At 48.3% G+C, this 26,525-nt stretch overlaps 1 pseudogene and 2 gene segments (V, D, J or C); all 3 read right to left on the reverse strand.

Annotated features, from left to right (window-relative positions):
• Positions 1-2,288: 2,288 nt before the first annotated feature.
• Positions 2,289-16,071, reverse strand: LOC123347631. The segment is given in 3 exon segments: positions 2,289-2,547; positions 15,474-15,931; positions 16,026-16,071. Coding segments are annotated over 3 exon segments (552 nt in total).
• A 4,669-nt stretch (positions 16,072-20,740) lies between these two features.
• LOC123347632 lies at positions 20,741-21,417 on the reverse strand. The segment is given in 2 exon segments: positions 20,741-21,237; positions 21,323-21,417. Coding segments are annotated over 2 exon segments (546 nt in total).
• Positions 21,418-25,533: 4,116 nt separating this feature from the next.
• On the reverse strand, positions 25,534-26,074 carry LOC123347633 (annotated as a pseudogene).
• Between the last annotated feature and the right edge of the window lie 451 nt (positions 26,075-26,525).

Consider the following 26,525-nt stretch of genomic DNA (forward strand, 5'->3'; position numbering starts at 1 on the left):
ACCTGTTCATGCACAATTACCTATACTGGAATGTTCACAGGAAAGTCCACTGAGGATAGGTGGGCATCTTCCATTGTCAGTTAAATGTTATTTTGATGGGACACTCAATTTGAATAGTCCCTCCAAGATGTACTGACTAACTACCTTGTGGGCACTACCCCGGAGCAAACATTTTGAAATACAGGTACAGAGCCAACAATCATAACTTCAAATATCAAAATGGTACATGCATACAAATAGCATAATCATAACCAACACATCATACCCTTTCAATCGATAGCTTACTTGACTGTTTATATAAGATTGATTGCAATTATATAACAGGGATATCAACAATGATCTACATGGCCATATTTTAATTAGATCACATCACATATGTCCAAACTCAATTTAAATAAATAGCATTTGGTCATTTAATGCTCTTAAACGTCATTGACATTATCAGTCAAATATAAGTGAAGGGCAGTACCTTCTGAGGAATGAAGGAATATTTGGAGAAGAAAAAATATACCTCTTCTCCTGTGGGTTTGTTTGGGATTTCAAAAGCGCCCAAGAGAGTTAGGAACCCAAATGCTATTGAAATTTACTAGGATTGGACATGTAACTTCCTTACACCACCTCTGCAATCCTATCATGTGTTCGATAGTTAGCAAAAGTATTATGTTTACTGTCCAGTCCTAGGTTAATAAAGGCTTTATTGAACTCAGCTGACTGAAATAGGAATCTTTCAGTTAATTTTAATGTGCTCTGAATCATATGAATTATGGGCGTTATATTTAATGCTTCATATTTTTTGAGAATATCCTTCCAATCTTTCCATTTGATATCATATCCAATTTATTCTCTACCTCGACCTCTTTCAAGAAATCACCCAGGCTCATAATCTGGATAATATTGCCTGAGGAATGTTTGTTTTTGGCAACTCTTTGCAAGAAGGTATTTTTTGGAGCTCAAGTTACACTTCAAATCGTTGGTGCCACTTGAATTGTTATTACTTATCACAGTCATCTTGCTCTGAAACCAGCAACAGAATAATCATTCTTGTTAGTTACACTGCTGTCATTCTGACCCACTTCGAGATCCCTGTTCCTCTTCCTCATTTTCTTTGCGAAGTTTCCTGGTGTTTGTTTTCTTGGTGTTATTTCAGCATCCAAACCTGAACAAAGTATTTTTTCAAACAAATATGAAGGCAAGTTTCTATCTATCTATCTATCTTTCTATCTATCTATATTCATCGACCTCATCACCCCAATTCAAGTAAATGCTGTTCAAAACATTACAGATGAACATTAATTTTTCAGTCAGTCCTTTTCTGTCTCTTTCACTATTTCTCTTTCCCCTCCAGCGTGGAAGGACCATTTACTTAAATAACTGATCATGAAATATAAGTTCATTACTTAGGAAAAAATGTGCAGAATGAATCGATTCAAATAGTAGAAAATGCCATTACAAAGGAAATTGTAGAAGTTGCCCATTCTGCAAAATACTTTTCAATAATACTGGACTGTACACCAGATGTGAGTCATGTTGCACAAATGAGGATGATCATTTGTTCCTGGATATGGAAAAGTCTGCAGATGACGATAATGTTGAAGTGCTAATAAAAGAATATTTTGGGGGTTTTTCTAGAGGACAGGTGTATTTATGACTGAAACTATTCTACAAGAGCTTGGAACAATGTCATTATCTGTTGAAAACTTACGTGGCCAAAGTATTTTTTCAACAAATATGAAGGCGCGTTCCTATCTATCTATCTATCTATCCCCATCCACCCTCTCTATCTATTTAGCTACATTACTACTATCTTCATCCTCCTCCTCACTCTGATTTAAGTAAGTGCTCTTCAAAACTTTACAGATGATCATTAATTTTTCAGTCAGTCCCTTTCTGTCTCTCGCTATTTCTCTTTCCTGTCAAGTGCGGAAGGGCCGGATTTGTTTTTATGTTCGCCTGCAAAGCTCTTGGGATATCTGTAAAATTTCTTTTTGTTGGACAGGAGCTGCTAGAACTTTTGGAAATATTGCCAGCAGAGGGTTGATGCATGTGGCATCACCTTGGTCCAAATATATAAAAGAAGTTCCCTCGGATTCCTTACCTGCCTCATCGCTTTGCATTTTATTTCGATTTAATGGGGGGAATCACAGTTCTGTCAGTTCAGATTGTCTACCTGCACTGCTCAGAATCCGCTTTCTGTTTTTGTAGAGTCCCTGCTTTGCTCTGTGTCACTGTTCTGGCGCAGTAACAGGTGGCGGTGCCTGTAGCTGTCAGCGAGCGGAGCTGCAGGGAGACCTGGTTCTTGGCGGTGTCTGCAGAGATGGTAAATCGGTTTGGAGAGACGGGGCATAATCTGTTTCCAACTCGTCATCAACATTTTGGAAAATATGTTCCATCCACTCCAGCCCGTTCCCTACAGGCTGCCTGACCAAGGTCCAAGCAGAGCCACTCTCCACAGTTTCACCAGAGAGACAGCACAGCTCAGTGTGAGGGACTGTCCAGGGTTCACCGCTCCTGGAACGGACTGGACCAGCTGCACTTGAGAGACGATACCTGGGAAAAGGAGAAAAAAATGCAACGACAATACTAGCCACCAAACACATGCATGTCTCTGTGTCCCTATATTCCCCACTGTCCCATAGACACTCACAGGTGAGGGCGGAGACTAGGGAAAGGAAAAGCCACGGATATTTCATTCTGGTTTTCATGAAAAGAGGAAAACTCCCCTGCGGGCCGGGCAGTGCTGTGTCTGGGGAGAGACTGAGGCTCCTAGAACTTAGGGTTTGTATTTAAACAGGAACCCCCCGGGGCAGGGATTTGCATGCGGGTTTCCCAGGGTGGGTATAAGAGATGTCAGGGGGCGGTGGCTCGGTACATGGCAATGTCCCCTCGGGAACAGGTGTCCCCTTTAAATCACCCAGAGACAGCACGCTCAGCTCAGCACCCAGACACGACAGCAAGGCAGGGCTGTCGGAGAGTAGGAAGGAGGGTTTAGTGTGTAGGTCCTCCGGCTCGGGGGCTGGACTCCTGGTCACTACATTCCCCGCCGATCTTCAAACCCCTGGTGTGGCCTTGAGATGCCCTGTAACAGCCACACATTTTTGGTACAAAATGTTTCACAGTGGTTTATTCCACCTGTCGTACATGATAATATGTGGCGGTGTCTGTAGCTGTCCATGAGACCTCATTCTTGGAGGTATCTCTGAAAATGGCCGCTCAGCTCCGGAAAGATTGGGAATTTCCTGCCCCTGATGTAGAGTTCAAACATAATATACACTCCCACCCTTTCTTGGGAGGCAGACGGAACCAGTGCCCAGTGTCCATGTTGGAGATGGAGTCATCAGAGACAGGACAGGTCAGTGTGACAGGCTCTCACACTGGACCAGCTGAACTTGGGAAAACACGAGAAGGGGAGAGAGAGAGAGAGAGAGAGAGAGAGAGAGTCTTGGGTCTTGCTGTTTTTTTTTCAAAACTATTGACCCAGTTATGAATTACATCCTACAGCATTTATCTGAGTAACTCTATCATTCCCAACTACCATAATATCTTTAGTGGTTTGTGAGGTAGTGAAGTGCTCTTAACCCCATTTGACACAAGATTCACCAAAGATACAGAGTCGTACCCAACGGGATTTTCCAAAGAGCCTGAGTGACGTAGGCCACTAACTCCCATTGAAAGTCAATGGGAAATGAGCACCCGCTTATTCAGTTTGTAAAATCTGCCAGGTCCAAAAGAAGCAGAGAGATGCCTAGTGAGGTTCACAAAAATGCACATAATATTTAATATACTGGGACTTAGATGCCTGGGCATTTCTGAAAATCCCACCAGGCACCTGTGTGCTTCTCCAGGTGTCTAGATACTTTAAAATATCATGTCTTAAGGGACTTGTCAGCTGTCACACTGGGAATCTGTGATGGATCAGGGAACTGAAGCTAAGTTTTGTGAGCCCCAGGCTGATGTCCTTATCACCCATTCTCCAAATATTCACAGGCTGGTGGCAAAAGCAGGACGGAGAGGGAAGGACAAGGATTCTTGATTCCCACTGGGAAAAAAAAGTGAACTTCTGGAGGGTCTGTTCTCCGGATCTCCACGAGCTCCTGTTTAAACGGGGCACACTGAGTGAAAAATTGTGTAACAAAGTCTGTCTGCCTCTAGCCTGATACATCCCACACATCCCCATCTCTCTCTCTATCTCAGGCCCTATGCATCCCCACCTGTCTCTTCCTCCTCTTCTGTCTTTATCCTTCTTTCTCTGTGGGTGTCTGTCTGTCTGTCTCTTTCCTTCCTAATCATTGTGTCATCCACGACCCTCATAGGACTCCCTCATTCAGATTCTGTCTGGAAAAATCCCTCTCTCTTTGCCTTGCCAGAGGATTTTTTCTCACCCTCCTTATCGCCTATAGTAGAGCTGGAATCACATCATAATTAATACCGCCCTTTGTCCCTCTGGCTACAAAATATGTGGCGATGGACAGGCAGCTGCCTGATCTCCTGTGCTTCTGTAGATACCTGTTGTCTTCTCTCGCTCTCTCTCTCGTGCCGAACTCACTCTCCAGCACTTGTATTTGTTGTCGGGGAAAGTGATCTCACTCTGAGCAGGAATGTTCTGTTGCTACCGTGTTAAACCTGGTTCCAGACTGAATCAGTAAATGGTTCAGATCCTCAGGCTATGTAAATGCCCATAGCTCAGTTGCTTTGTGTGGAGTTGGACCAATCGACGCCAGCTCGGGTCCAGGAATCTTTTCGGGCCGGTTTGGGACGTGGAGGATGCAGAGTAGAAAGTTTTGAGAAGAATTTGGACCCAGGAGAGGCGCAAGCGAGGCAATAGATAAGGGGGATACTTTTCAATAATTGTATGTGTGTGGGTAAATTAACTCAGAATCCACAGTCAGAAAGCGAAAAGCCAGGCTTTCATCTTCCCCACTCCTCTCTCTCTCTACGCGGCTGCCTACATCAGACGTTATCCCCGTCACACTCCTATGCAGGCTTGCTCAGTGGGTAGGGAACGGATGGCAGGGTCTGAGCTGACTCCTGGCAGGAAGGATTTTGCATGAGCGCTCTGTTGCTCCGTGTCACTGTGCCGTCTAGCGCAGTAATAGGTGGCGGTGTCCGCAGCTTTCATGTTGTTCAGCTGCAAATAGACTTGGCCTTTAGAGCTGTCTCTGGTGATGCTGATTCGATCTTTGATACCCGCGCTGTAGTCAGTTGATCCACTGCTCCAGATCACTCCCAACCACTCCAGCCCCTTTCCAGGAGGCTGCCGGATCCAGCTCCAAGCGTTGCCCTCAACAGAGGTACCGTAAACAGCACAAGTAAGTTTGGCAGACTCCGTGGGCTTCACCTGGTCTGTTTCCCATTGCTCCAGCCGGATCTCTGAGAGAACACCTGCAACAGAGGAAGAAAACCAATTAGATCCCCATTGTATTTGCTTATGGATAAGTGCCTTCCAACATCTCCAAAGGAGGAGGAGTTGAGAAACCTGGATTTAAACTGAACACGCATTGAAGCATATTTTAACCAGTAGCATTTGGGTAAAGCACATTGAGCTAGATTTTCAAAGATATTTAGGCACCTAAAGATGTAAACAGGCACCTAGAGATTAGACGCATAATTGCCTTTGAAAGTCAGTGGGAGTTACTGGCATGTAACCTGCTACATGGAGGTTTAAAGTTAAGCAGCTGCTTAAAGATGTTGCTGTATTCTACCCAGAATGCCCAGCGGCTACTAGGATGGAACTCTAAAAAAAGCAACAAAACAGCAACAACTTGCATGGTGGGACAGCTAAAAGAGAAAGGAAAATAAGCAGAGAACTCATCGTATTTTGTGAGGGGGGGGGGGCGGATATCAGTCACAAACGCTCAGCTCAGATTCTGGTTTGTGACTGAAAAAAAAAATCCAGGGCGCTTGTATTTAAACAGGAGAGTTGGTTCAGTGATTTGCATGGCGGTGGCGCACAGAGGGGATAAGAGACGGCAAAGGGGGCGGGGGAGCTGTAGTTAGGTGAGGAGGCCCCTTGGAAATGTCTAAACCTTACAGCGGGCTGAGAAAGAATTTCGATGCATGGGGGAGGGGAGCCTCTTTCTGCTCCCCAGACTGACCAACACTGGTGGGGATTTGCAATAATATTGTACGGGGACAGGTGCTTAGAGCATAGAGCAAATAACGCATTCTATCCCCACCACCTTGCTGGAGTCTATTGTATTTATTAAAAACCAACCAGGAGTCCTGTGGCACCTTGAAGACTAACACATTTATTTGGGCACCAGCTTCCCTGGGCTGGAAACCACTTCGTCAAATGCAACCGACCTTTGTTGTTGATTTTTGCTGAAACAGACTAACACGCCTACCCCTCTGAATATTGTATTTATTGTAACCCACATACTCCCTTTCCCCCGAAATGGCTGTGTTAGTAAGTATCTGTTACCTACTGACCATACATATCCAGCATTATTAATTATTATTATTATTATTTATTAAGACATCAGTTTTAGGCTTTCGGGGGAAATAAGGAATCAATATATTTCTCTCCTCTGACCTCCTGTATAACACAGGGCAGGGAATTTCACCCAATGATTCCCACATCAAGACTAGACTTCTCTTCCTGCTAGTCATGTCTTTTATCAAGAGAAGTCCAGTCTTGATGGTTGAGCGATAATTAACTAAATAAGGGTTGGTTTGTTTTTCACCTTCCAGTATTTGACATGGTGTCTACTGCCGTTTCCTCCCTCCCACAGTAATATGTGGCTGTGTCTGTTGTCATCAGCGAGCTCAGCTCCATGTAGAACTCATTCTTGCTGATGTCTCTGGAGATGGTGGCTCTTGTCTTTGACAGAAGGGGCACAGACGACTTCGCCATTAAAGCTAATGCCTCCCAGCCATTCCTAGAGGGCACCGAATACAGATCCAATAGTAATCCCTGGGAATGGAGTAACCAGACACGGCACAGGTCAGTCTGAGGGTGTCTCCGGGTTTCACCTTCCCTGGACCTTACTGGGTCAACTGGACTTGAGAAGGCACCTACACCGTACACATAAGAGAATTTAAAGCCAAGAGTTCTTTAGGATCTATCTATCTATCTATCTATCTATCTATCTATCTATCTATCTATCTATCTAATCTCCTGTATCATGTGTCTCTTCTATCCATCCTTTCTTCTATAATATCTTTCTCTATCTCTCTATCCATCCTTCCCTGCTCAGTCTCTCTCTGGGTATGGAATTTTCAAAGCCCTCCTATGGAACAAGGATACTAAATTTGATTTTAATGAGACTAGGGATTAATAAAAAAAAACCTTCAGTGGATTTGACAATCCTATCCTAAATCTATTATTTGAGTCAGATGTCCATTATCACCCAAGGAAAATTTACATGATGTGATGGTCAATAGGAAAAAGAAAATTAATAACAACTTCATTCTCTTCTACGATTTCAGCCTGAAAATTCCCGGGTGATGTTTATGGGCAAACACAGCGCCTCCCTAAATTCAGCCGTTTATGATTTGAAGAGGAACCCAATGATCTGCAGGCAGGTTTCCCGCAGCTGGGATCAGCTTTGGAAGGAATGACAGAGGCGTATCCATTAGTATTATTATTTCTATCAGAGTAGAAGCCCCAACACAGTTTGGGGGCCCATTGTGCTAGTGGCTCCACAGACACCTAGTAGGAGACAGTCGCTGACTCAGATATCTCACAGGCTCTACGTTGACAAGAAAGGTGGAATTATTATCCTCATGTACAGGTGGGAAACTGAGGCACAGAGAGGTTTAGGCTGGGAGTTTCACTGCACTCAACTCAAAATGAATTGGGCAAATCCTTTAGGGCCCTACCAAAATCCCAGTTTAAGGGCCTTGACCAGAATCGGACAGGCAGCGTGTGCCGGAGGTAAGAACTGAACCGAGCTCTGCTGACTGTTAAGTCAGTTCCTTGACCACAAAATGATCCTTTCTCCAGCTTTGGTTTACTTCATTGGGAGATTTGTGCTCTTCGAAAATATTCAGCCTTATCCTCTCGTTTGTTTCTACAATTTAGAGATAAGAAGCAGTGGGACTCTTCTGTTCTGAGCTCTGGAAGGAAAGTTGGTGTCCAGCAGGTTAGAACAGTGGAGAGTAGAATTCAGGAGTCCTGCATTTCATTCCCAGTTAGGGGAGGGAGCTGGACATCAGGACCCTTTGTTCTGTTCTGTTCCCTGCTGTAGAAGGCGAGTGGGGTCTTGTGGGTTAGAGCAGGAGGAACGGGAGCCAGATCGCTGATTCTGTTTCTATTTGGAGTTGTGGATGGAGAGTGGGGTCTAGCGGTTAGAGCAGGCTAGATTGGGAGACAGGAATCCTGGGTTGTATTCATATTCCAGTGTGTGCCCTTGGGCAAATCATTTCACTCCTTGTGCCAGGGCGAACCCTCCCCCGCCCATGAAAAAATGGAGATAACCGTCTCCCCCTCGTGTTTGATTCGCTCTAGGGCATTGCGGTGCTCTGGTGCTCCTGCAAAGCTGAGAGATGCTGCCCCTGTCTGGCGATGAGAAGGGTTTAGCTGTAGCACGTACCATGGCGTGGAGGCCATTTTCGCACAGCAATAGGTGGCCGTGGCTGCAGCCATCAGCGAGCTCAGGTGCAGGTGGAACAAGTTCCGGAAGAATCTCCAGAGACTGTTACCTGCTCTGCACAGTGGGGTTGTACTGAGTGGTCCATGAAGAGCCACTGAACAACCCCTGTTCAAGGGGTTCCTGTTTAAATACAAACCCCTGGTTCTAGGAGCCTCAGTCTCTCCCCAGACTCAGACCTGGCGATTCCAACAGGGAAGTTTTCCTTTTTAATTAAACAATATGAATTTGTTATTGGTTTTCCTTATCTTATTGGCCACTCCAGTGTGTAAGTATCTTCCAGTAGGGGGAGGCGAGGGTATAGATACAGAAGAATGATTTGGTGAAGGAATAGGATTGGTAGCAAATATGATGTCTTTTGTTTGCAGAAAATGTAGACGTTTCATCAAAATAAAAATGAAAATATTTCTGAGTTTGGCAAGGGGAGACCAAAGACCTTTTGGTTAAAAATTACTGAAAGATATAAAATGTAGGCAAGCAAGAAGGAAGCTAGAGATAACGAGGTTAGTTCAATCAGGGAGGATGAGGCCCTGTTCTAGCAGTTGAGGTGTGCAATATGCCAATATTTTTATGGCTGACCTGGAACAACGCTTCCTCAGATCCCGTCCACTCATGCCCCTTCTCTACCTACGCTACATTGATGACATCTTCATCATCTGGACCCATGGGAACGAGACTCTGGAAAAATTCCACCACGATTTCTACAGCTTCCACCCCCCCATCAACCTCAGCCTGGACCAATCTACACGGGAGGTCCACTTCCTAGACACCATGGTGCAAATAAGTGATGGTCACATTAACACCACCCTATACTGAAAATTTGACACCATCAGCTCAGGATTAAACAAAGACTGTAAATGGCTTGCCAACTACATAACCAGTTTCTCCTCCCTTGGTTTTCATACCTCAACTGCTAGAACAGGGCCTCATCCTCCCTGACTGATCTAACCTTGTTATCTCCAACCTGCTTCTTGCTTGCATATATATAGCTGCCCCTGGAAATTTCCACTACTTGCATCCGATGAAGTGGGTATTCACCCACGAAAGCTCATGCTGCAAAACGTCTGTTAGTCTATAAGGTGCCACGGGATTCTTTGCTGCTTTTGCAGATCCAGACTAACACAGCTACCCCTCTGATACATAAAATGTAGGATTTTCATCGGGAAAGTGAAATCCCACAAACCCAAAATATTTTAGGGTTTTTTTTAATGTGACTAAATTGCAAAGATTAAAACCAAAAATGTTTAGTTTTTACCCTAAAATTTTGAGTTTTCAGTTTACTAACAGAAAGAAAGAAAGAAAGAAAGAAAGAAAGAAAGACTTGCCCCTTTAAAAACTGTCCCATCTCTGGAGTTCAGGGCATGGTCCCTGTTCCAAGGAATCCTGGGCGAGGTTTTCAAAGGACCCTAAAGGGGTTTAGGCACCGGCTTCCATGGGAATTGGGCACCTCTCCTCCCGTGTGTCTGTGAAAATCATCTCATCGTGATTTATATACAGAGAAATTCAAAACATTTACAAATCTGAGTGTGAAGGGTGTGTTTCCCCCACCTCTTTGTCTCTCTCTCTCTCGCATTATCTCTGTCACGCTCCATCTCTCGCACTGTCAGACTCCATCTGTCTGTTGCACACTCTCTCTCTCTCTTTCTCTCACCATGTCTCTCTGTCACACAGTCTCAGTCACATTCACTATCTCTTCATCTCACTGTCACACTCATTCACTCTTTCTTTCACATGTACTGTTTCTCTCACTATCTTTCAGACACACACACACACACACACAGTTTCTCGCTCCTTCTCACTGTCACGGAAATTCTTTCTCACACACACTCATTGTTTATCTCTGCCTGCCTATCTCTGCAGGGAGTTCTCGGTGGGAAAGAGCACATGGTAACTGCACAGAGAGCTCTGAGTATTATTCTGGCTCAGAGAGAATATATATATTCTGGCTCAGAAAACTACTCAGAGGTATCACTGGTTTTAAAGAGGAAAAATTAATCACATCATTTGCATATGCCCTTTTCATAAGAGCTTGGTAGAAAGTCAATGGGTCTCTTTCCACTGAAGTCAATGACTTGCACTGACGTCAATGGAAAGACTCCAATTGACTTTTACAGGCGTTCTTCTTGGGAGGGTTGCAAACCACTGACTTCAACAGGCCTTAACAGTAATTTCATAGATTCATAGATCCACAGCATTTGTGGCCAGAAAGGACCATTGGATCGTCTACACTGATCTCCTGTATATCACAGGCAACTAATATTTCACTGCTTACCTCTGTATTGAGCGAAATAACTTGTGGATAGATAGATAGATAGATAGATCTTTTATAATATTAGTTTTGAAAAAAAATTGTTTGGATATACGAATATCATTCAAGTCACACATTTCTGCGAGACAAAGTCTGAATTTATGCGTTTCCTGGGGCAAGTCTGATCTATGGAATTTCTCCAGCAAAATCATCTGGTAAAATATCACTTGCTAGTACAGAGGAAATGCCCATTTGTGGCCTGGATAGAGTGAGCCCATTTACCTAGGGCACCTGCTGACAGCCCCTTTCAACCTTCAACCTCCCTGAGTGAGCCATGCGTGCAACTCCCTTTCCAGGTAGATTAATTGAATTCTGCCAAGACATGGAGCTGGATGGATGAGATCCAGTATGTGCCATGACCCGGGGTTCTCACACGGGCCGGATGAGCGTTATTTGATGAGGCCCATAGACGTGAGACAATGTGCAGGGCAGGGAGTCGATTAGTTACATAAGTTGTTTAATATCTGCAAGCAAATATTACAGACATACACAATGATCGGTAGCATCATTGGGAAGTAGCCTTGTGCCTTGTTCGGGCTGTCAGTGTTTCTGGTTTTGTTTATCAGGTTCGATCTCCCCTGACTTTAAGAAGGTGTAGAACTGGAGTTTTAATTTGCACATAGAATTTATTACAGTTTAAAAGGGAAGGTCCAGGTCCAGCCCTTTCAGACAGGTGGTGACCGGCTTTTGGATCTGTGCCTTGTATGAAGCTAGATTTGGCCAGAGCAGGGCACCTTGCAGTGAACACGTTGCTTTCTCTTTTGAGTTTCCAGTGCCGAGAGTGACAGACTCCAACCAGCTGGGACTTTCCCTACTCACCGCTGTCAGGACTCACAGGTCGTGCCCACTCTTGACCCCTACCGTCCCTGGGGGGAACCCCTTCAGTGTGACAGCCCTTCTTGGGGGTCCACTCTCTCTCTGGGGTTAAGTTCCTCCGCCTCCTGGAACCAGGGCCGGCTCCCTGCTTGCGGCGGCAGATTCCAAGGGGCGGCTTCCCTCCAATCCTTTTATTTTTTTGCGATTTGCCGCTTCCGCGGCCCCTGCAGGTTTTTTTCTTTTTGGTTTGCTGCTCCTGCCGCCCTGTAGGGGTGGGGGCGGCGGCGCGGAGGAGGGGAGATGCTGGGAGCGGTGCCAGGGCTGCAGCAAGCCCGGCACGCAGCCCGCGTCCTTCCCTGCCCGCCCGCCGGCGCGGAGCCCTCCTGACAGGCGGCGCGGCGGGAGGGGCCGCATGGGGAGTGCCCTGCTTAAGGAAGCCCTGGCTGCCCCCTTCTCTCCCCCCCCCGCCCCGCCAGCTGGGGTGTGCACTCCGCTGCCCGGGGTCTGCAGGGCTGGGAGTCCCCCTGCCCCCGCGATCCCGCCGCCCCGCAGGTATTTTTTTTCTTTTTTTTTTTTTTAATTTTTCTTCCCTTCGCTGCTCCGGCCGGGAGGTTTTTTACACGCCCCCCCCGTCGCTCTGACCGGCAGGTTTCCCGCCCCCACCCTTTGCTGTTTCGGCTGGCTGGCAGGTTTGTTCCCCCCCCCCTTCGCCGCTCCGCCCCGCGCAGTTTTTTTGTTTGTTTGTTTTTGCTTGGGGCGGCAAAAAAGCCAGAGCCGGCCCTGCGCAAAGGAGGGAGAAGGGTTCCCAAACCCAAGCGCCTTTAAGTGCAGCCCTGCTAGCAAAGGAGCCTCCAGTAACTCGTGCGGATTATTGTCTGGCTGCGGTAAAACAACAAACAGAAAAACATCCCCAGCAGTGAGTGTAATTCACAGCTGCTTGGATGCAAACCCCGCTAGTGCTCGGGAAGAGGAGAGAGAGATTCGGGAGCTGAACTGTCCGGGTGAGGTTTTTTCATGGCTCTGGGACAGACTGAGTGGCGCCCCCAGACTCTGTTGTCCTAATCCCTCCCCCTCCCCCCCAACCCCCCCACACTCTTCCCTTTTGATCTGTGGGATAGTTCCCGACCCTAGACATGTGAGGCATTCGCTACAGGAGCAGGTCACTGGAAGGAGGGTGCTGATGGGAAAGCGGGGACTGGGGGGGGGGGTCAGGGGACGTTCCTTCCAATTAAGGTGAAAGGGAAAGACACCAGGAGCCTTTTACTGAAAGGAGGGAGAAGCGGGAGGAAGAAACACTGGTGGGTTTTAGACTTTAAGGAGTGAAACTCTCTGATCTCGCTTCCAGTCTGGGTGGGAAGTGAAGTTCTGCGCTGAAAGAAGAGCAAATGCAAAAGAGATTCCCCTTTAACAAGACAAGTTGCCCCCAGTAAACCAAGTGACGAATACAAGCCCCGTCTTTCTTTTGAGTCCAAGAGATGCCCTTGGAATGAGGTTACAGAGCCATCAGCAGCCGTTGCTGAGCAGAGTGGAAAACACCGCAAGTCAGGTGATGCGCAACGTGTGTAAAAGCCACCAAAAAAAGGGGGTGGACTGCCAATTTTTTATTTTTTTTTTGCTTGAGGCTGCAAAAAAACTAGAGCCGGCCCTGCCTGGAACTGCACCTCTCTGAGCCTTCACACACCTGGTTTTTGCCATGGGCCCCCTCAGGGAGCCCACTAGCTCTGGAGCCCCAGGACCTCCACTCCCAGAGGGAATAATGCAGCCCTGTTCTCTAGACCAGAGTGACTCTCAGCCAGTGTAAAACAGGAGGGTTTATTGAGTGTCTGAACACAGCATAGGAAGCTCTCAGGGCTCTCAGGCCTGGTCTCCCTCAGCCTAGCACCTCTATATCTCTTCTGAATCCAGGTGGGGCTCTGCCCACTCCCTCTGTCCAGTCCCTGAGCCCCTTGTGTTTTCCAACTGGGCATCTGAAATCACCTCCCCCTAAGACCCACCTCTGTCCATTTTCTTCCATCCATGTAAACAGGGTGGCCTGGGCCTCCTCTTCTCTGAACCCTCCTCTGGTCCCCTCTCGCTGGAACCAGCTGGTTAGGTCACTGGGGTCCTCTCTTCGCAGCCCATTGTCCAGAACCGGCTGCAACTCCTGAGCTGGGCCTCCCGGTGAACAGTTGCTGGGATATGAATTCTCCAGGCCATTGGCTGGGGTCCCAAGTTCCCTCACTGGTCCTCTGTAGCAACATACTCCCTCGCCCATCATCTCCTTAAACCAGTAACCCCCAGGGAAACAGTCCCACCCCCTCTGCATGCAAACCATTAAAAAAACAAGAAAAAACAAGAGAACCCCCACTTCCTCACAACTGCATGGGGAGGTTTTGTCCTAGCTCACAGCAGCTTCCCCTCACTTTGTGTCTGGCACAGTAATACAGGACAGTGTCCTTGAATTTCAGGGTGGCCATTTCCAAACAGAGCAGGTTGTTGGGATTGTCCCTGGAGATGGTGAATCGGCCTTGGACCGAGCTGGCATAATGTACAGCACTGCCAGCCTAGTAGCTTATACGAGAGATTCACTCAAGGCCCCTGCCAGGAACCTGATGGACCCAGCTCATCCAGTAGTCTCCAAAGATGACTTTTTCACACCCCCTCCAGACTCCACCAGCTGGACCTGTGGCTGGCCACCTGAAAGGCAGTTTAAAGCATATTGATGTTATATTCAGCAACTGAATATTCTTCAGGGCATTCAGGGGAGAACATATCTTCCAGAGCTGCTTCAATGAGAATGAAATGGAGCAAAAGTCTCATTTCCCCTGGTTTTGGAGGGGAAACTTATCAGGTGGCAAGTATCAGAGGGGTAGCTGTGTTAGTCTGGATCTGTAAAAGCAGCAAAGAATCCTGTGGCACCTTATAGACTAAGGTGTCTTGCATCCGAAGAAGTGGGTATTCACCCACGAAAGCTCATGCTGCAAAACGTCTGTTAGTCTCTAAGGTGCCACAGGATTCTTTGCTGCTTTTATCAGGTGGGTTTGGCTGGTAACTGCATAGACAGCAGAGGGGCCATGGATTGTCTCCGGCTGCAGCCTTGGCAGAGAGAGGGACAGATTTAAACAGAAAACTCTCACCCCATTTGCATATCCCACTCCTTATAGGAGACACGAACCCGCTCCCTGCATGCTCAGAGTTATTTGGCCGGTGGCTCTAAGGGAGGGAGTCGGACTGGTGTGAACTCTGTGTCTGGGCAGCGCCCAGTGAGTGCGGAGCCATCCTGACCACACTGCTGCACAAAGAGCTCCCTTGAATCCCCTCCCATCCTTCCAGGTGTAAGGGATGAGCTACAGTCTGTTGAAGGGAATGGAAAGACCCACCACTGGCTTTAGTGGACTCTGGATCAGGCCCTTAGAGAGAAGTGAAAATGGAAGAATCAGGGGGAGAATCTGTTTTTCTGATGAGTCTAGAGGTGTTTAGAGCCTCTTGTACCCTTTTCAGTGTGTGTTAGAGCTACACTGGCATTTTATTGTTTTTCAGAGGAATTTGAGAGCAATTCTACCCATCCCCCAACAAACAACAAAAGCATTTGGACACTCATCACTTTTAGGCAGCGTTGGAAGCCCAAGTTCTGATTATCACACTGAACAATCGGGTCCCCGAATATTTCTCTGGTGCATGTTTAGTTCAGCGTGTGACGAGTGACACTGTAGGCATGTGATAGTCAAGTTGTTGCAGTTGTTATGGCCACGTGATCATATATGAAGACAGAGATCGCAAACCTGACGAGAGATGATTTTTCGCTCTGGTTGTAGCTCCCGTTCCTGTGCCCAGGGCTGGATTGTTCGGGGAAGTGCTGCCCCCGCGCGGCGAATGGCGGAAGGACGATTCTGCATCTTGAGTTTTTGTATTAGCAGTATCGGGATTCCCCTCACTGTGTCTCTCGCACAGTAATAGCGGGCGGTGTCCTCGGGCTTCAGGCCGGTCATTTGCAGGTACAACAGGCTGTTGGGGTCATCTCTGGAGACGGTGAATCGCCCTTTTACCGAGTCACTGTAGTATATGCTGGTGCTGTAAATGCTGGCGACCCACTCCAGCCCCTTCCCGGGAGCCTGGCGGACCCAGCTCATCTCGTAGTCACCGAAGGTGAACCCGGAGGCTTTGCAGGAGAGGCGGAGAAAGTCTCCGGGCTTTTTCACATCCCCTCCGGACTCCACCAGCTGCACCTGGGACAGGACACCTGGGAATAAAAATGATTTACGGAGAACATGAGTATCTAGGGAAACAGAATAACAATTTCCCGACTATCCAACACACGGGAAGGGAGAAAATACCTTCAAACGCTGCTGCAATGAGAACGAGATACAACCAAAGCCTCATTGTCCCGTGTTTGGAGAGGAGAGTTCTCAGGGGGGTTGTCTGGTGAGTGCCCAGAGACAGGGGCTGCGGATTGTCTGTCGGGTGCAGCCGTGGAAGTGAGAGGGACAGCTTTAAACAGGAAACTCTCACCGCTATTTGCATATCTCCCTTCTTATAAGAGACTCCGAGAGCGAACTCAGTTTCTTTGTGTGTGGCTGAGAGAAGGGCCAGCAATTTATTTCTGGGGTACCCCCTCTCCCAGTCGGTGTATCTGAAGAAATGGGGTTTTTTGCCCATGAAAGCTTAGGCCCAGATAACTCTGTTAGTCTTTAAGACTCCTGGTTGTTTTTGTGAATACTGACTAACAGGGCTACCCCCTGATACAGAAGGATTTCGGCTGTATCTTATTCAGTGGGAGCCCCTCTCTGTGTCTTTCCTGCCCCCACCTCTCTCCAATCCATGTCTGCTTCCCCCTGTGCATCAGTCTCTCTCAGAGCTGTTCCAGTGACCCCTATCTTAGAACCCTTAGTCACGTGACTATCCCCCCTGACCTGAGGGCCCGCGCTGGGTTGAGGGGCCCCTGGGCAATTGCCCCCTTTGCCGCTGCCTGTCAGCGGGCCTGGCAGAGACCACTCAGCTGCTAGCGCAGGGCTGGGAGTTTCAAAGGGGCCTCATGGCTAAAGGAACCAACCTCACATTCTGCAATCACAGTCCAGAATTTCTGCTGCTGTCCCAGGGGGAGATAAAGACCCAGCTTCCCCGTCAGGCTCCCTTCTTATGACCCTTTGACCGCACTCCTGTCCCTGTTCTTTTATTAGTTGTCCCCCACAATTAGTGGGTTTCTGAGGCCCTGTGGAACCTCCCCTTAGGATGGGGGGGGGGATCCTTTAGCATGGGGCGGGCTTTGCCCGCCCCGTTTCCCGAAAACCCAATAGATATTTAACAGTAACCAGGGACCAGCTGCTCTTAATTACAGGAAGCTCCCCAAGGCTGGCGCTGAGGGCAGTGGCTAGTGAGGGTACCGGGAGGAAGTCTCGTAGGGCTTATTGGGATCATGCAAAGAGAAGCAGCAGCCCCACAGCGGATGTGTCAGGGGTTGTCATAGGTCTCACCCCCACTTGGAGCTGTTGGGTTCCAATGTGGGGACCTGCACTGGTTTCCCTCTAAACTAAAATCCTAGTTTAGATCTAGTAAAAGCTGCCACCACGCAATCAGATATGTGGATTGAGACACAGTCCTTCCCCAAAATCCTAGGGGATTCCAAGAGCCCCAAATCCATGGAGTTCTTACACCCAGGAGAAATAAACCATTCCCCCCTGCTTCCTCCCCCCTCCCTTTTCCTAGGTGAGACACCGGGATTTAACTACAGAGGGATACCTCCCCCTCCCCTTTCCCTGAGAATCCACCCAAAGAAAGATCAACCAAGTGCTTAATAGAAAAGAATTTATTAAAGAATAAAAAAAGAAAAGTCACTGTCTCTGTAACCAAGATGGAACAATACAGGGTCTAAACTTATCAATCTCTGGAGAGAATCCCCCCTCCCCCTTTCTTTCTCAGTGAAAGCAAAGTAACAGCAAACAGGAATAAAGAATTTCCTTCAGCAAAACACACAATTGCAAATGTAGAAATCAAATTATAAGACTAATTTGCCTTTCTAATTAATACTCACTATTAAATAGTAGAAACTACTCCAGGAGAACTTGGAGACATGACTGTCCTCTCTTAGATCCAAAGAGAGTTCTGAGCAAACAAAGAACACAGACAAAGGCTTCCCTCCACAGAGATTTGAAATTATCCTGTTACTTGATTGGTCCTCTGGTCAGGTGTTTCTCAGGTTACTGAGCTGGTTAACCCTTTCCAGGGAAAAGAGACCTTAACCCTGATCTGTTTATTTATGACAGGGGCCTTTGGGTCAGACAGCGCAGGGCTGGAGGCCTTGTCAGCTGCTGGCCTGGGGACCCTCATTCCCCTTTCGATAGATCTGATCTCGGGCTGATGCGCCCCAGCCATGTCATGCAAGAAGAGAACGCTGTACAGAACAATGGTCCGTCTAGCCCAGTGACAAGGGCAATCATCAAATCATCCACTGGGAAGGAGTTTTATCTGTTATAAGGAGGGGGATACGCAAATAACCGTGAGCGTTTCCTGTTTAAATCTCTCTCTGCAGGGCTGCACCCAGAGAGAATCCACATCCCCCTGTTTATGTGCAGTTCCCAGCCAATCCACCAGAGACCTTTCCCCTCCCACACCAGGGAAAATAAATCTTTGGCTCCATTTAGCTTTCGTTGCAGCCGCTTTGGAAGGTATTTTCTCCCCTTGTACGGATAAGAGAGACTGACCTGTACCACCTCAGGGCTCAACATAAACAGCTACTGAATTAATTGGTATCAGAGGGGTAGCCGTGTTAGTCTGGATCTGTAAAAGCAACAAAGAATCCTGTGGCACCTTATAGACTAACAGACGTTTTGCAGCATGAGCTTTCGTGGGTGAATACCCACTTCTTCAGATGCAAGTGAAGAAGTGGGTATTCACCCACGAAAGCTCATGCTGCAAAACGTCTGTTAGTCTATAAGGTGCCACAGGATTCTTTGTTGAATTAATTGGATCTCTCAGGGCGGGTCCCAGTCAGGGGCTGCGGTGGTTATCAACAATTGGTGGAGTAACCACCTACTACGGAAATTGCGTGAAAGGGCGATTCGTCCTCCGCCCCCACCTGTACGAACACTCCAGCTCACCCTTCCCTGCACGCTGCGCTAGGACACGTGCCTATGTGTGTTTGTGAGTCTATGGAGAGAGAGAGAGAAAGAGAAACAGTTAGATCACTGGTTTGCAGAGGCCAGTCCCTGTCATGCTGGGAACTCTTTGTTCCTTGTGATATACCATCTGTTCTCTCCTGATTTTTACCTAGATAATAAAGTCTTTGGGGGGCAGGGATCTAATATTAACTAGAATATTAAATGCTATGGAACCTTTTAAATCTGAGCCTAGAGGCTTTAATTCTTTCCAGAATAAAAGCACCGCTGTGAAGGTGTGAAAGCTATTTGGTAGCCCCACCCCCACCGCCCTTTTACTAGTTTTGCAAACGGCCAGTAGGTGGAGGCAGAAGCCTCCAGAAACCTCACGTATGCAGTACCCTGAACTTTTGAACTAACCTTCCTCTTCTGCCTCAAAGCAAAAAAATCTTGCTCCAAGCCAGTTGCACTAACCAGATAATGGTTTCACGGGGTCCGGCAACCACCAATGTAGTGTTAACACGGCATGGTCTTTGTCTAAAAGTGTATAAAAAGCTTGTGAAAACTTGTGTGCAGTAGAGTCTTCTGTATCTATTACAGAGCTCTCCTTTCTTCTGCAGAATTGTCATAAATAAACAGATAGTTAAGGGTTAAGGTCTCTTTTACCTGTAAAGTGTTAACATGCAGTACCTGATGACCACCTGACCAGAGGACCAATCAGAGACAACATAATTTCAAATCTCTGTGGAGGGAAGCCGTTGTCTGTGTTCTTTGTTAGAGCTCTCTTTGGATCTAAGAGAGGTCAGTCATATCTCCAAGTTCTCCTGGAGTAGTTCTTACTAATCAATAGTGAGTATTAATTAGAAAGGCGGATTAGTCTTATAATTTGATTTCTATATTTGCAATTGTGTGGTTGCTAAAGGAAATTCTTTATTCCTGTTTGCTAATATTGCTTTTACTGGGGGAGGGGGAATTCTCTCCAGAGATTGATAAGTTTAGACCCTGTATTGTTCCAATTTGGTTTCAGAGACAGTGACTTTTCTTTTTATTCTTTAATAAATTCTTTTCTATTAAGGACTTGGTTGATCTTTCCTTGGGTGGATTCTCAGGGAAAGAGGAGGGGGAGGTATCCCTCTGTAGTTAAATCCCGGTGTCTCTCCTAGGAAAAGGGAGGGGGGAGGAAGCAGGGGGAATGGTTTATTTCTCCTGGGTGTAAGAACTCCATAGATTTGGGGCTCTTGGAATCCCCTAGGATTTTGGGGAAGGACTGTGTCTCAATCCACGTACTTGATTGAGTGGTGGCAGCTTTTACTAGATCTAAACTAGGATTTTTATTTTAGATGGAAACCAGTGCAGGTCCACATATTGGAACCCAACAGCTCCAAGTGGGGGTGAGACGTATGACAAGAATAAAGCATTTTTCCTTATCCCTGTCAGGCTGTTATTGGCTCTCAGCTAGGCAGACCCGATATTTCGGTAACAAAGGGGATGTTTATCTAGTTCTAAATGTATAGATAGAAACTCCTCCTATAAAAGACTCGGATTTTCAAAGGAACCTAAGGGAGTTAGGCACCCAAATCCCATTGGATGAATAGCTCCCATGTATCAGAGGGGTAGCCATGTTAGTCTGGATCTGTAAAAGCAGCAAAGAGTCTTGTGGCACCTTATAGACTAACAGACGTTTTAGAGCATGAGCTTTCGTGGGTGAATATTCACTTCGTCAGATGCTCCCATGTGTTTACTAGAGTGTGTAAATGTCTGAATAAAAGTTCCAGATTGCCAGCTGGCATAAGCAGGGGTAGCTGCTATATTGAATCCAGTGGATCTGTGATCATTGATTTCAGCTGTGGATCTGCTCTCATCGTGTAGGTCTTTCTTAAGGCCACAACAACCGAAGCCGTGTGAAATCAGAGGCGAGAGTTTCATTGGTTCCAAAGGGCTGTAGATCAGCCCCATCATCACCCATTTCGGTTCTCTGAGGTGACAGCCCCTGCCCAGTGATTGTGAGATAATAATGGCCAGAAGAGTGAACGTTTCCCTGCTACCAGGGGCAGGGACGTTTGTGTAAAAGGGCCCTGAGTGTCTGCACGGAACTCGCTTCCTCTTTTTGTGCCAGTCCCTGCTCTGCTCTGTGTCACTGTGTCCCTGGCGCAGTAATAGGTGCCGGTGTCTGCAGCTGTCAGCGAGCGGAGCTGGAGATAAACTTCGCCCTTCGAGGTGTCCCTGGTGATGGTGATCCGGCTACTGAAAGCCGAGCTGTACTCTGTGCTGCCTCCCGCTGCAGTGCTCTGGATGCGCCCCATCCACTCCAGCCCTTTCCCCGACGGCTGCCGGACCCAGCTCCAATAGTAGCTGCTGACGGAGACTCCAGAAACCTTACAGGTGATACTGAGGGTCTCTCCGGGTTTCACCGCTCCCGGGCCGGTCTGGACCAGCTGCACCTGGGAGAGGACACCTGGGGAAAAGAACAGAGCTGAGTCTGGCCTGGAACCGGTGCACTCCCCACCTCGGTGTTTCTCAGCGTCCCATGAAATACTCACCTGACGGGACAGCGAGTAGGAAAAGGGAGCAGAGCAGTGACAGTGTCATGGTGATGGCTAATGGAGACACTCCCCAGGGGGCAGGACCGGTTCCGTGTCTGGGGAGAGACTGAGGCTCCTAGAACCGGGGGTTTGTATTTAACAGGAACCCCCCGGGGAAGGGATTTGCATGAGGGTTTCCCAGGGTGGCTATTAGAGGCGGCAGAGGGTGAGCGCTCAGTACATGGCGATGTCCCCTTCGGACAGGGGTCCCCTTTACAGCCCAGAGAGACCAGGCGCTCAGCTCAGCTCAGCACAGCTGTGCATTAGTCTGTTGAATTGCTTGGAGCCCTAGAGACAAGACAGGCGTGACAGGGTCAGTTCTTAAATCACCCACTCGCTCCCTGTTGCCGTTGGGTAAATCCGTTTAGGGGCTCTGCGTGCACAATTCCCACTCTTGTTAGTGGGCGGTGGGTGCCCCAAACCCCTAGGCAAGTTAATTTCCGCTTTTGTGACTCTGGGACTCATTTCCTCGTCTGTAAAATGGGGTTAATGAGACTTCCCTGCCTCACGTGCGGACTCGAGGGTGAAATCCAGGACTGGTTGTGAGTCGCTAAAATGTTCCGGTGACAAGGAGCAGAGAAGAATAGAGGCAGGTAGGTGGCTGGTCATCCAGCCGCCAGTGAAATCCAGTGAGATTGTGGTTCCTAAATCCACCAGGCTTCTTAAGAACATAAGAACTGGTTAAAAGATAGGAAACAAAGGGTAGGACTAAATGATCAGTTTTCAGAATGGAGAGAAGTAAATGGTGGTGTCCCCCAGGGGTCTGTACTGGGCCCAGTCCTATTCAACATATTCATAAACAGTCTGGAAAAAGGGGTAAACAGTGAGGTGGCAAAATTTGCAGATGATACAAAACTACTCAAGATAGTGAAGTCCCAGGCAGACTGCCAAGAGCTACAAAAGGATCTCTCAAAACTGAGTGACTGGGCAACAAAATGGCAGGTGAAATTTAATATGGATAAATGCAAAGTAATGCAGATTGGAAAGAACAATCCCAACTATCCATACAAAATGATGGGGTCTAAATTAGCTGTTACCACTCAAGAAAGAAATCTTGGAGTCATTGTGGATAGTTCTCTCAAAACATCCACTCAATGTGCAGCTGCAGTCAAAAAAATGAACAGAATGCTGGGAATAATTAAGAAAAGGATAGATAATAGGACGGAAAATATCATGTTGCCTCTATATAAATCCATGGTGCTCCCACATCTTGGATACTGTGTGTAGATGTAGTGCCCCATCTCAAAAAAAAAGATATATTTGAATTAGAAAAGGTTAGAAAAGGGCAACAAAAATGATTAGAGGTCTGGAACGGCTTCTGTATGAGGAGCGATTAATAATACTGGGACTTTTCAGCTTGGAAAAGAGACAGCTAAGGGGAGATACAATTGAGGTATTTAAAATCACGACTGGTGTAGAGAAAGTAGATAAGGACGTGCTCTTTACTACTTCCCATAACACAAGAAGTAGGGGGCACCAACTGAAATTACTAGGCAGCAGATTTCAAACAAACAAAAGGAAGTATTTTTTTCCACACAATGCACAGTCAACCTGTGGAACTCCTTGCCAGAGGATGTTGTGATGGCCAAGACCATAACAGGGTTCAAAAAAGAGCTAGATAAATCCATGGATGATAGGTCTATCAATGGCTGTTAGCCAGGATGGGCAGGGATGGTGTCCCTAGCCTCTGTTTGCCAGAAACTGGAAATGAGTGACAGTGGATGGATCACTTGATGATTCCCTGTTCTGTTCATTCCCTCTAGGGCACCTCGCACTAGCCACTGTCAGAAGACAGGATACAGGGCTAGATGAACCTTTGGTCTGACCCAGTAAGGCCATTCCTATGGAATAAAAGCAAATACATGAATGGGAGACAGAGTTATAAAGAGAAACGATTCATTCCCTGTTGAAGGAAAGACCAATAGAGGATAAAAGTCTGTTAGGATTTCACATTTATTTGGTGATATTGTGGAAGACTGTGTGAAGGAGATATCCCTGCACGAATATTGCTGTGTCTAGAATCAGAGCTTTGTATTTAAACAGGGACCCGCTGAGGCAGGGCCATACAGGTCGGTTTGACCCAACCGGGGGTGGGGGCGAAAGGTGAAAGCGGCTGACAAGATTTCAGGTTAAAAGAGGCTGCGCTCTCAGGGACTTGTCCTCATTTTACAACAGAAGGAGAAAATACATTTCAGATTTGAAGGACTCTCGGCCCAATGGATTGTGGGGTGGGGGCGGGGAGTTATAACATAACACCTCCATGGGAGTTAGGTGGCTAACTCAGGAGCTTTTGAAAACACCACTGGGCGTCTCACTTCATCTTTGAGCACCTCCATATGTTTGAAAATCCTGGACCAGATGTCACAGACTCACAGATCGTGCCCACTCGTGGTCCAGTGCGGTCCTTTCAGTGAGACAGCCCTTCTCGGGGGTCCACTCTCTCTCTGGGGGTCAGGCCCCTCCACCTCCTGGAGCCACACCTTTCTGAGCCTTAGCACATCTGTCTCTCGCCGTGGGCCCCCTCAGGAAGTCCCCTCGCTCTGAACCCCCCGGGCCTCCTCACCCCCAAAGGGGTTGATGCAACCCTGTTCTCTAGACCGGAGTGACTCTCAGCCAGCATAAAACAGAAGGGTTTATTGAGAGTTGAACACAGCACAGGAAATTCTCAGGGCCTCAGGCCTGGCCTCCCTCAGCACCGCACATCCCAGTCCCCCTGCAGCCAGGTGGGCTCTGCCTGCTCCGCCTCTCCAGCCCAGAGCCCCCCTGCTTCTCAGATTGGCCTCTGATATCCCCGGCCCTAAGCCCTGCCCCTGTCTTCTCTTCAGGTAAACAGAGTCATAAACAGGATGGCCTGGGTCTCCTCTCCTCTCAGCCCTCTTCTGGCCCGAACTGGCTGGTCAGGTCTCCGGGGTCCTCTCTTCGCAGCCCATTGTCCTTCCACTGGCCAGAACCGGCTGTGACTCCTGAGCTGGGTCACCAGGTCACCAGTCGCTGGGGTCTCCATCCTCCAGGCCATTGGCCGGGGTCCCGAGTTCCCTCTCTGGTTCTCTGTAACAACAAACTCCCTCTCCCCTCACCTCATTAAACCAATAACACTCAGGAACACTGAGTCCCCCTCCCTCTGCATATAACCCACTGGAAAATACAGAAAACCCAAGAACCCCACACACACTTCGTCACAGACTCTTTGCTGTTTGTTATTGTGATTATAAAGTTGTGTTCCTTTGAGATAAAATCAATATGAGCCTTTAATGTTCAGAAGGCTCTTCGATTCCTTGTCCTTTCCCTACATTGATAAGACTTGTCCCGCCCCCCGGAGCCCTGGGAACAGGGGATGATATGACGGGACACCGGGAATTATGAGCTGTCCCCACCCAGGCTGCTGCATAATTGACTCCGCTCCCTGCCTGGTCCTGGCTGCGGTAGGATTCCATTCAGCTTGGGAGCAGCGCCCCCGTCTGGCCACACCCAGAGCTGCAGCTGCTGCTGCTAGAGAAAGGCCTCACACATCGCTGTCTGGATGTGGGAGTGAGACGCCCAGGTGGGGAGAGGGGATTTTTGTAGGTGGGGACCGGGCAGGGAGAGCGATGAGCTGAGTTACCCACTTTCTCTCAGGCAGTGTCTGGCAGAAACCGGAACGGAACCCGAATCTCCTTAACCCGGTCCCGCGCCTTTCCCCTAATCCTACCCCGGCTTCCTCCCCTAACGAGCTGCAGCGGGAGGGTTCATTTTTGGAGGTGCTGGGCCCCGGCAGCTCTCACTGACTTCAGGCAGAGCAGTGCCCACTTAGCGCCTCTGACACTGGCTCCTCTGGGGCAACGTTTCCTAAAGCGGTGTCTGAGTCTGGGAGTGTGAATTGTTCGGGGCCCAGCGCGAGTCCCAGCGAGCCGGATTCCCAGAAGTGGATAATCGCCCACAGCTGTGACTGACGTCACTCAGTGATGCAGGCGCGGAACATGCTTTGTACTGAGGCCCGGAGTATCTCACCGTTCATGTCACCGTTACCCCGGTCTCAGTGAGTCCCCGGTGCACATTTCAGTGGGAAGCGCAGGGAAGAGAGCGTGTAAAATCCCTTGGCGGAAGAGGATGGGAGGGTGGATGCAAGCGGAGAAACGCGGGTGGCTCCTGAGATCCCCGGTCAGCAATGCCCCGCCTGTCTGTCTCATCCCCTACAGCACTGAATGTCCATGTCGGCTGATTATTACGAAATTCGCTTCTCCTTTTTGTGCCAGTCCCGCTCTGCTCTGTGTCACTGTGGCTTCCCTGGCACAGTAATAGGTGCCGGTGTCCGCAGCTGTCAGCGAGCCGAGCTGGAGATAAACTTCGTTTTTAGAGGTGTCCCTGGTGATGGTGACACGAGGCTTGAGAGCCGAGTTATACTCTGTGGTCCCTCCCCGTTCAGTGCTGCGGATAAAGCCCATCCACTCCAGCCCTTTCCCGGGGGCTGCCGGTTCCAGTTCCAATAGTGATCACTGACAGAGACTCCAGAGACTTTACAGGTGATGCTGAGGGTCGCTCCCGGCTTCACCGCTCCTGGACCGGACTGGACCAGCTGCACCTGGGACAGGACACCTGGGGAGAGGGAAACAAAGCAAGGAAAGAATTAGCCACCGAAAGAATCTGTGGACCTGGTGATACTTTTCTCGCTCTCAATAAACACTCACAGGAGGGGGCAGAGAACAGGGAAAGGAAAAGCCACAGAGATTTCATTCTCGTGTTCATGCAGTGAGGGAAACTCCCCAGCAGGCAGCACCGGGCAGTTCTGTGTCTAGGGAGAGACTGAGGCTCCTAGAACCAGGGGTTTGTATTTAACCAGGAGCCCCCGGGGCAGGGATTTGCATGCGGGTTCCCCGGGTGGCTATAAGAGCTGGCAGGGGGTGAGCGCTCAGTACACGGCGATGTCCCCTCGGGGACAGGGGTCCCTTTTACACCCCAGAGAGACCACGCGGTCAGCCCAGCGCGGCTGTACATTAGCCTTTGGTGGTTCGCCTGTGGCCCTAGGAGACAGGATCGGTTCCTACATCACTGCACTGGCTCCCTGTTGCCCTTGTGTGAATCCACCTAGGGGCTCTGCGTGCACAATTCCCACTCGTGTCAGTGGGCGGTGGGTACCCAAATCCCCTAGGTGGGTTGGATAATCTCAGCCTTACTGAGTCAGGCA

This window comes from Mauremys mutica, chromosome 13 (genome assembly GCF_020497125.1).
Source record: "Mauremys mutica isolate MM-2020 ecotype Southern chromosome 13, ASM2049712v1, whole genome shotgun sequence".
NCBI lineage: Eukaryota > Metazoa > Chordata > Testudines > Geoemydidae > Mauremys > Mauremys mutica.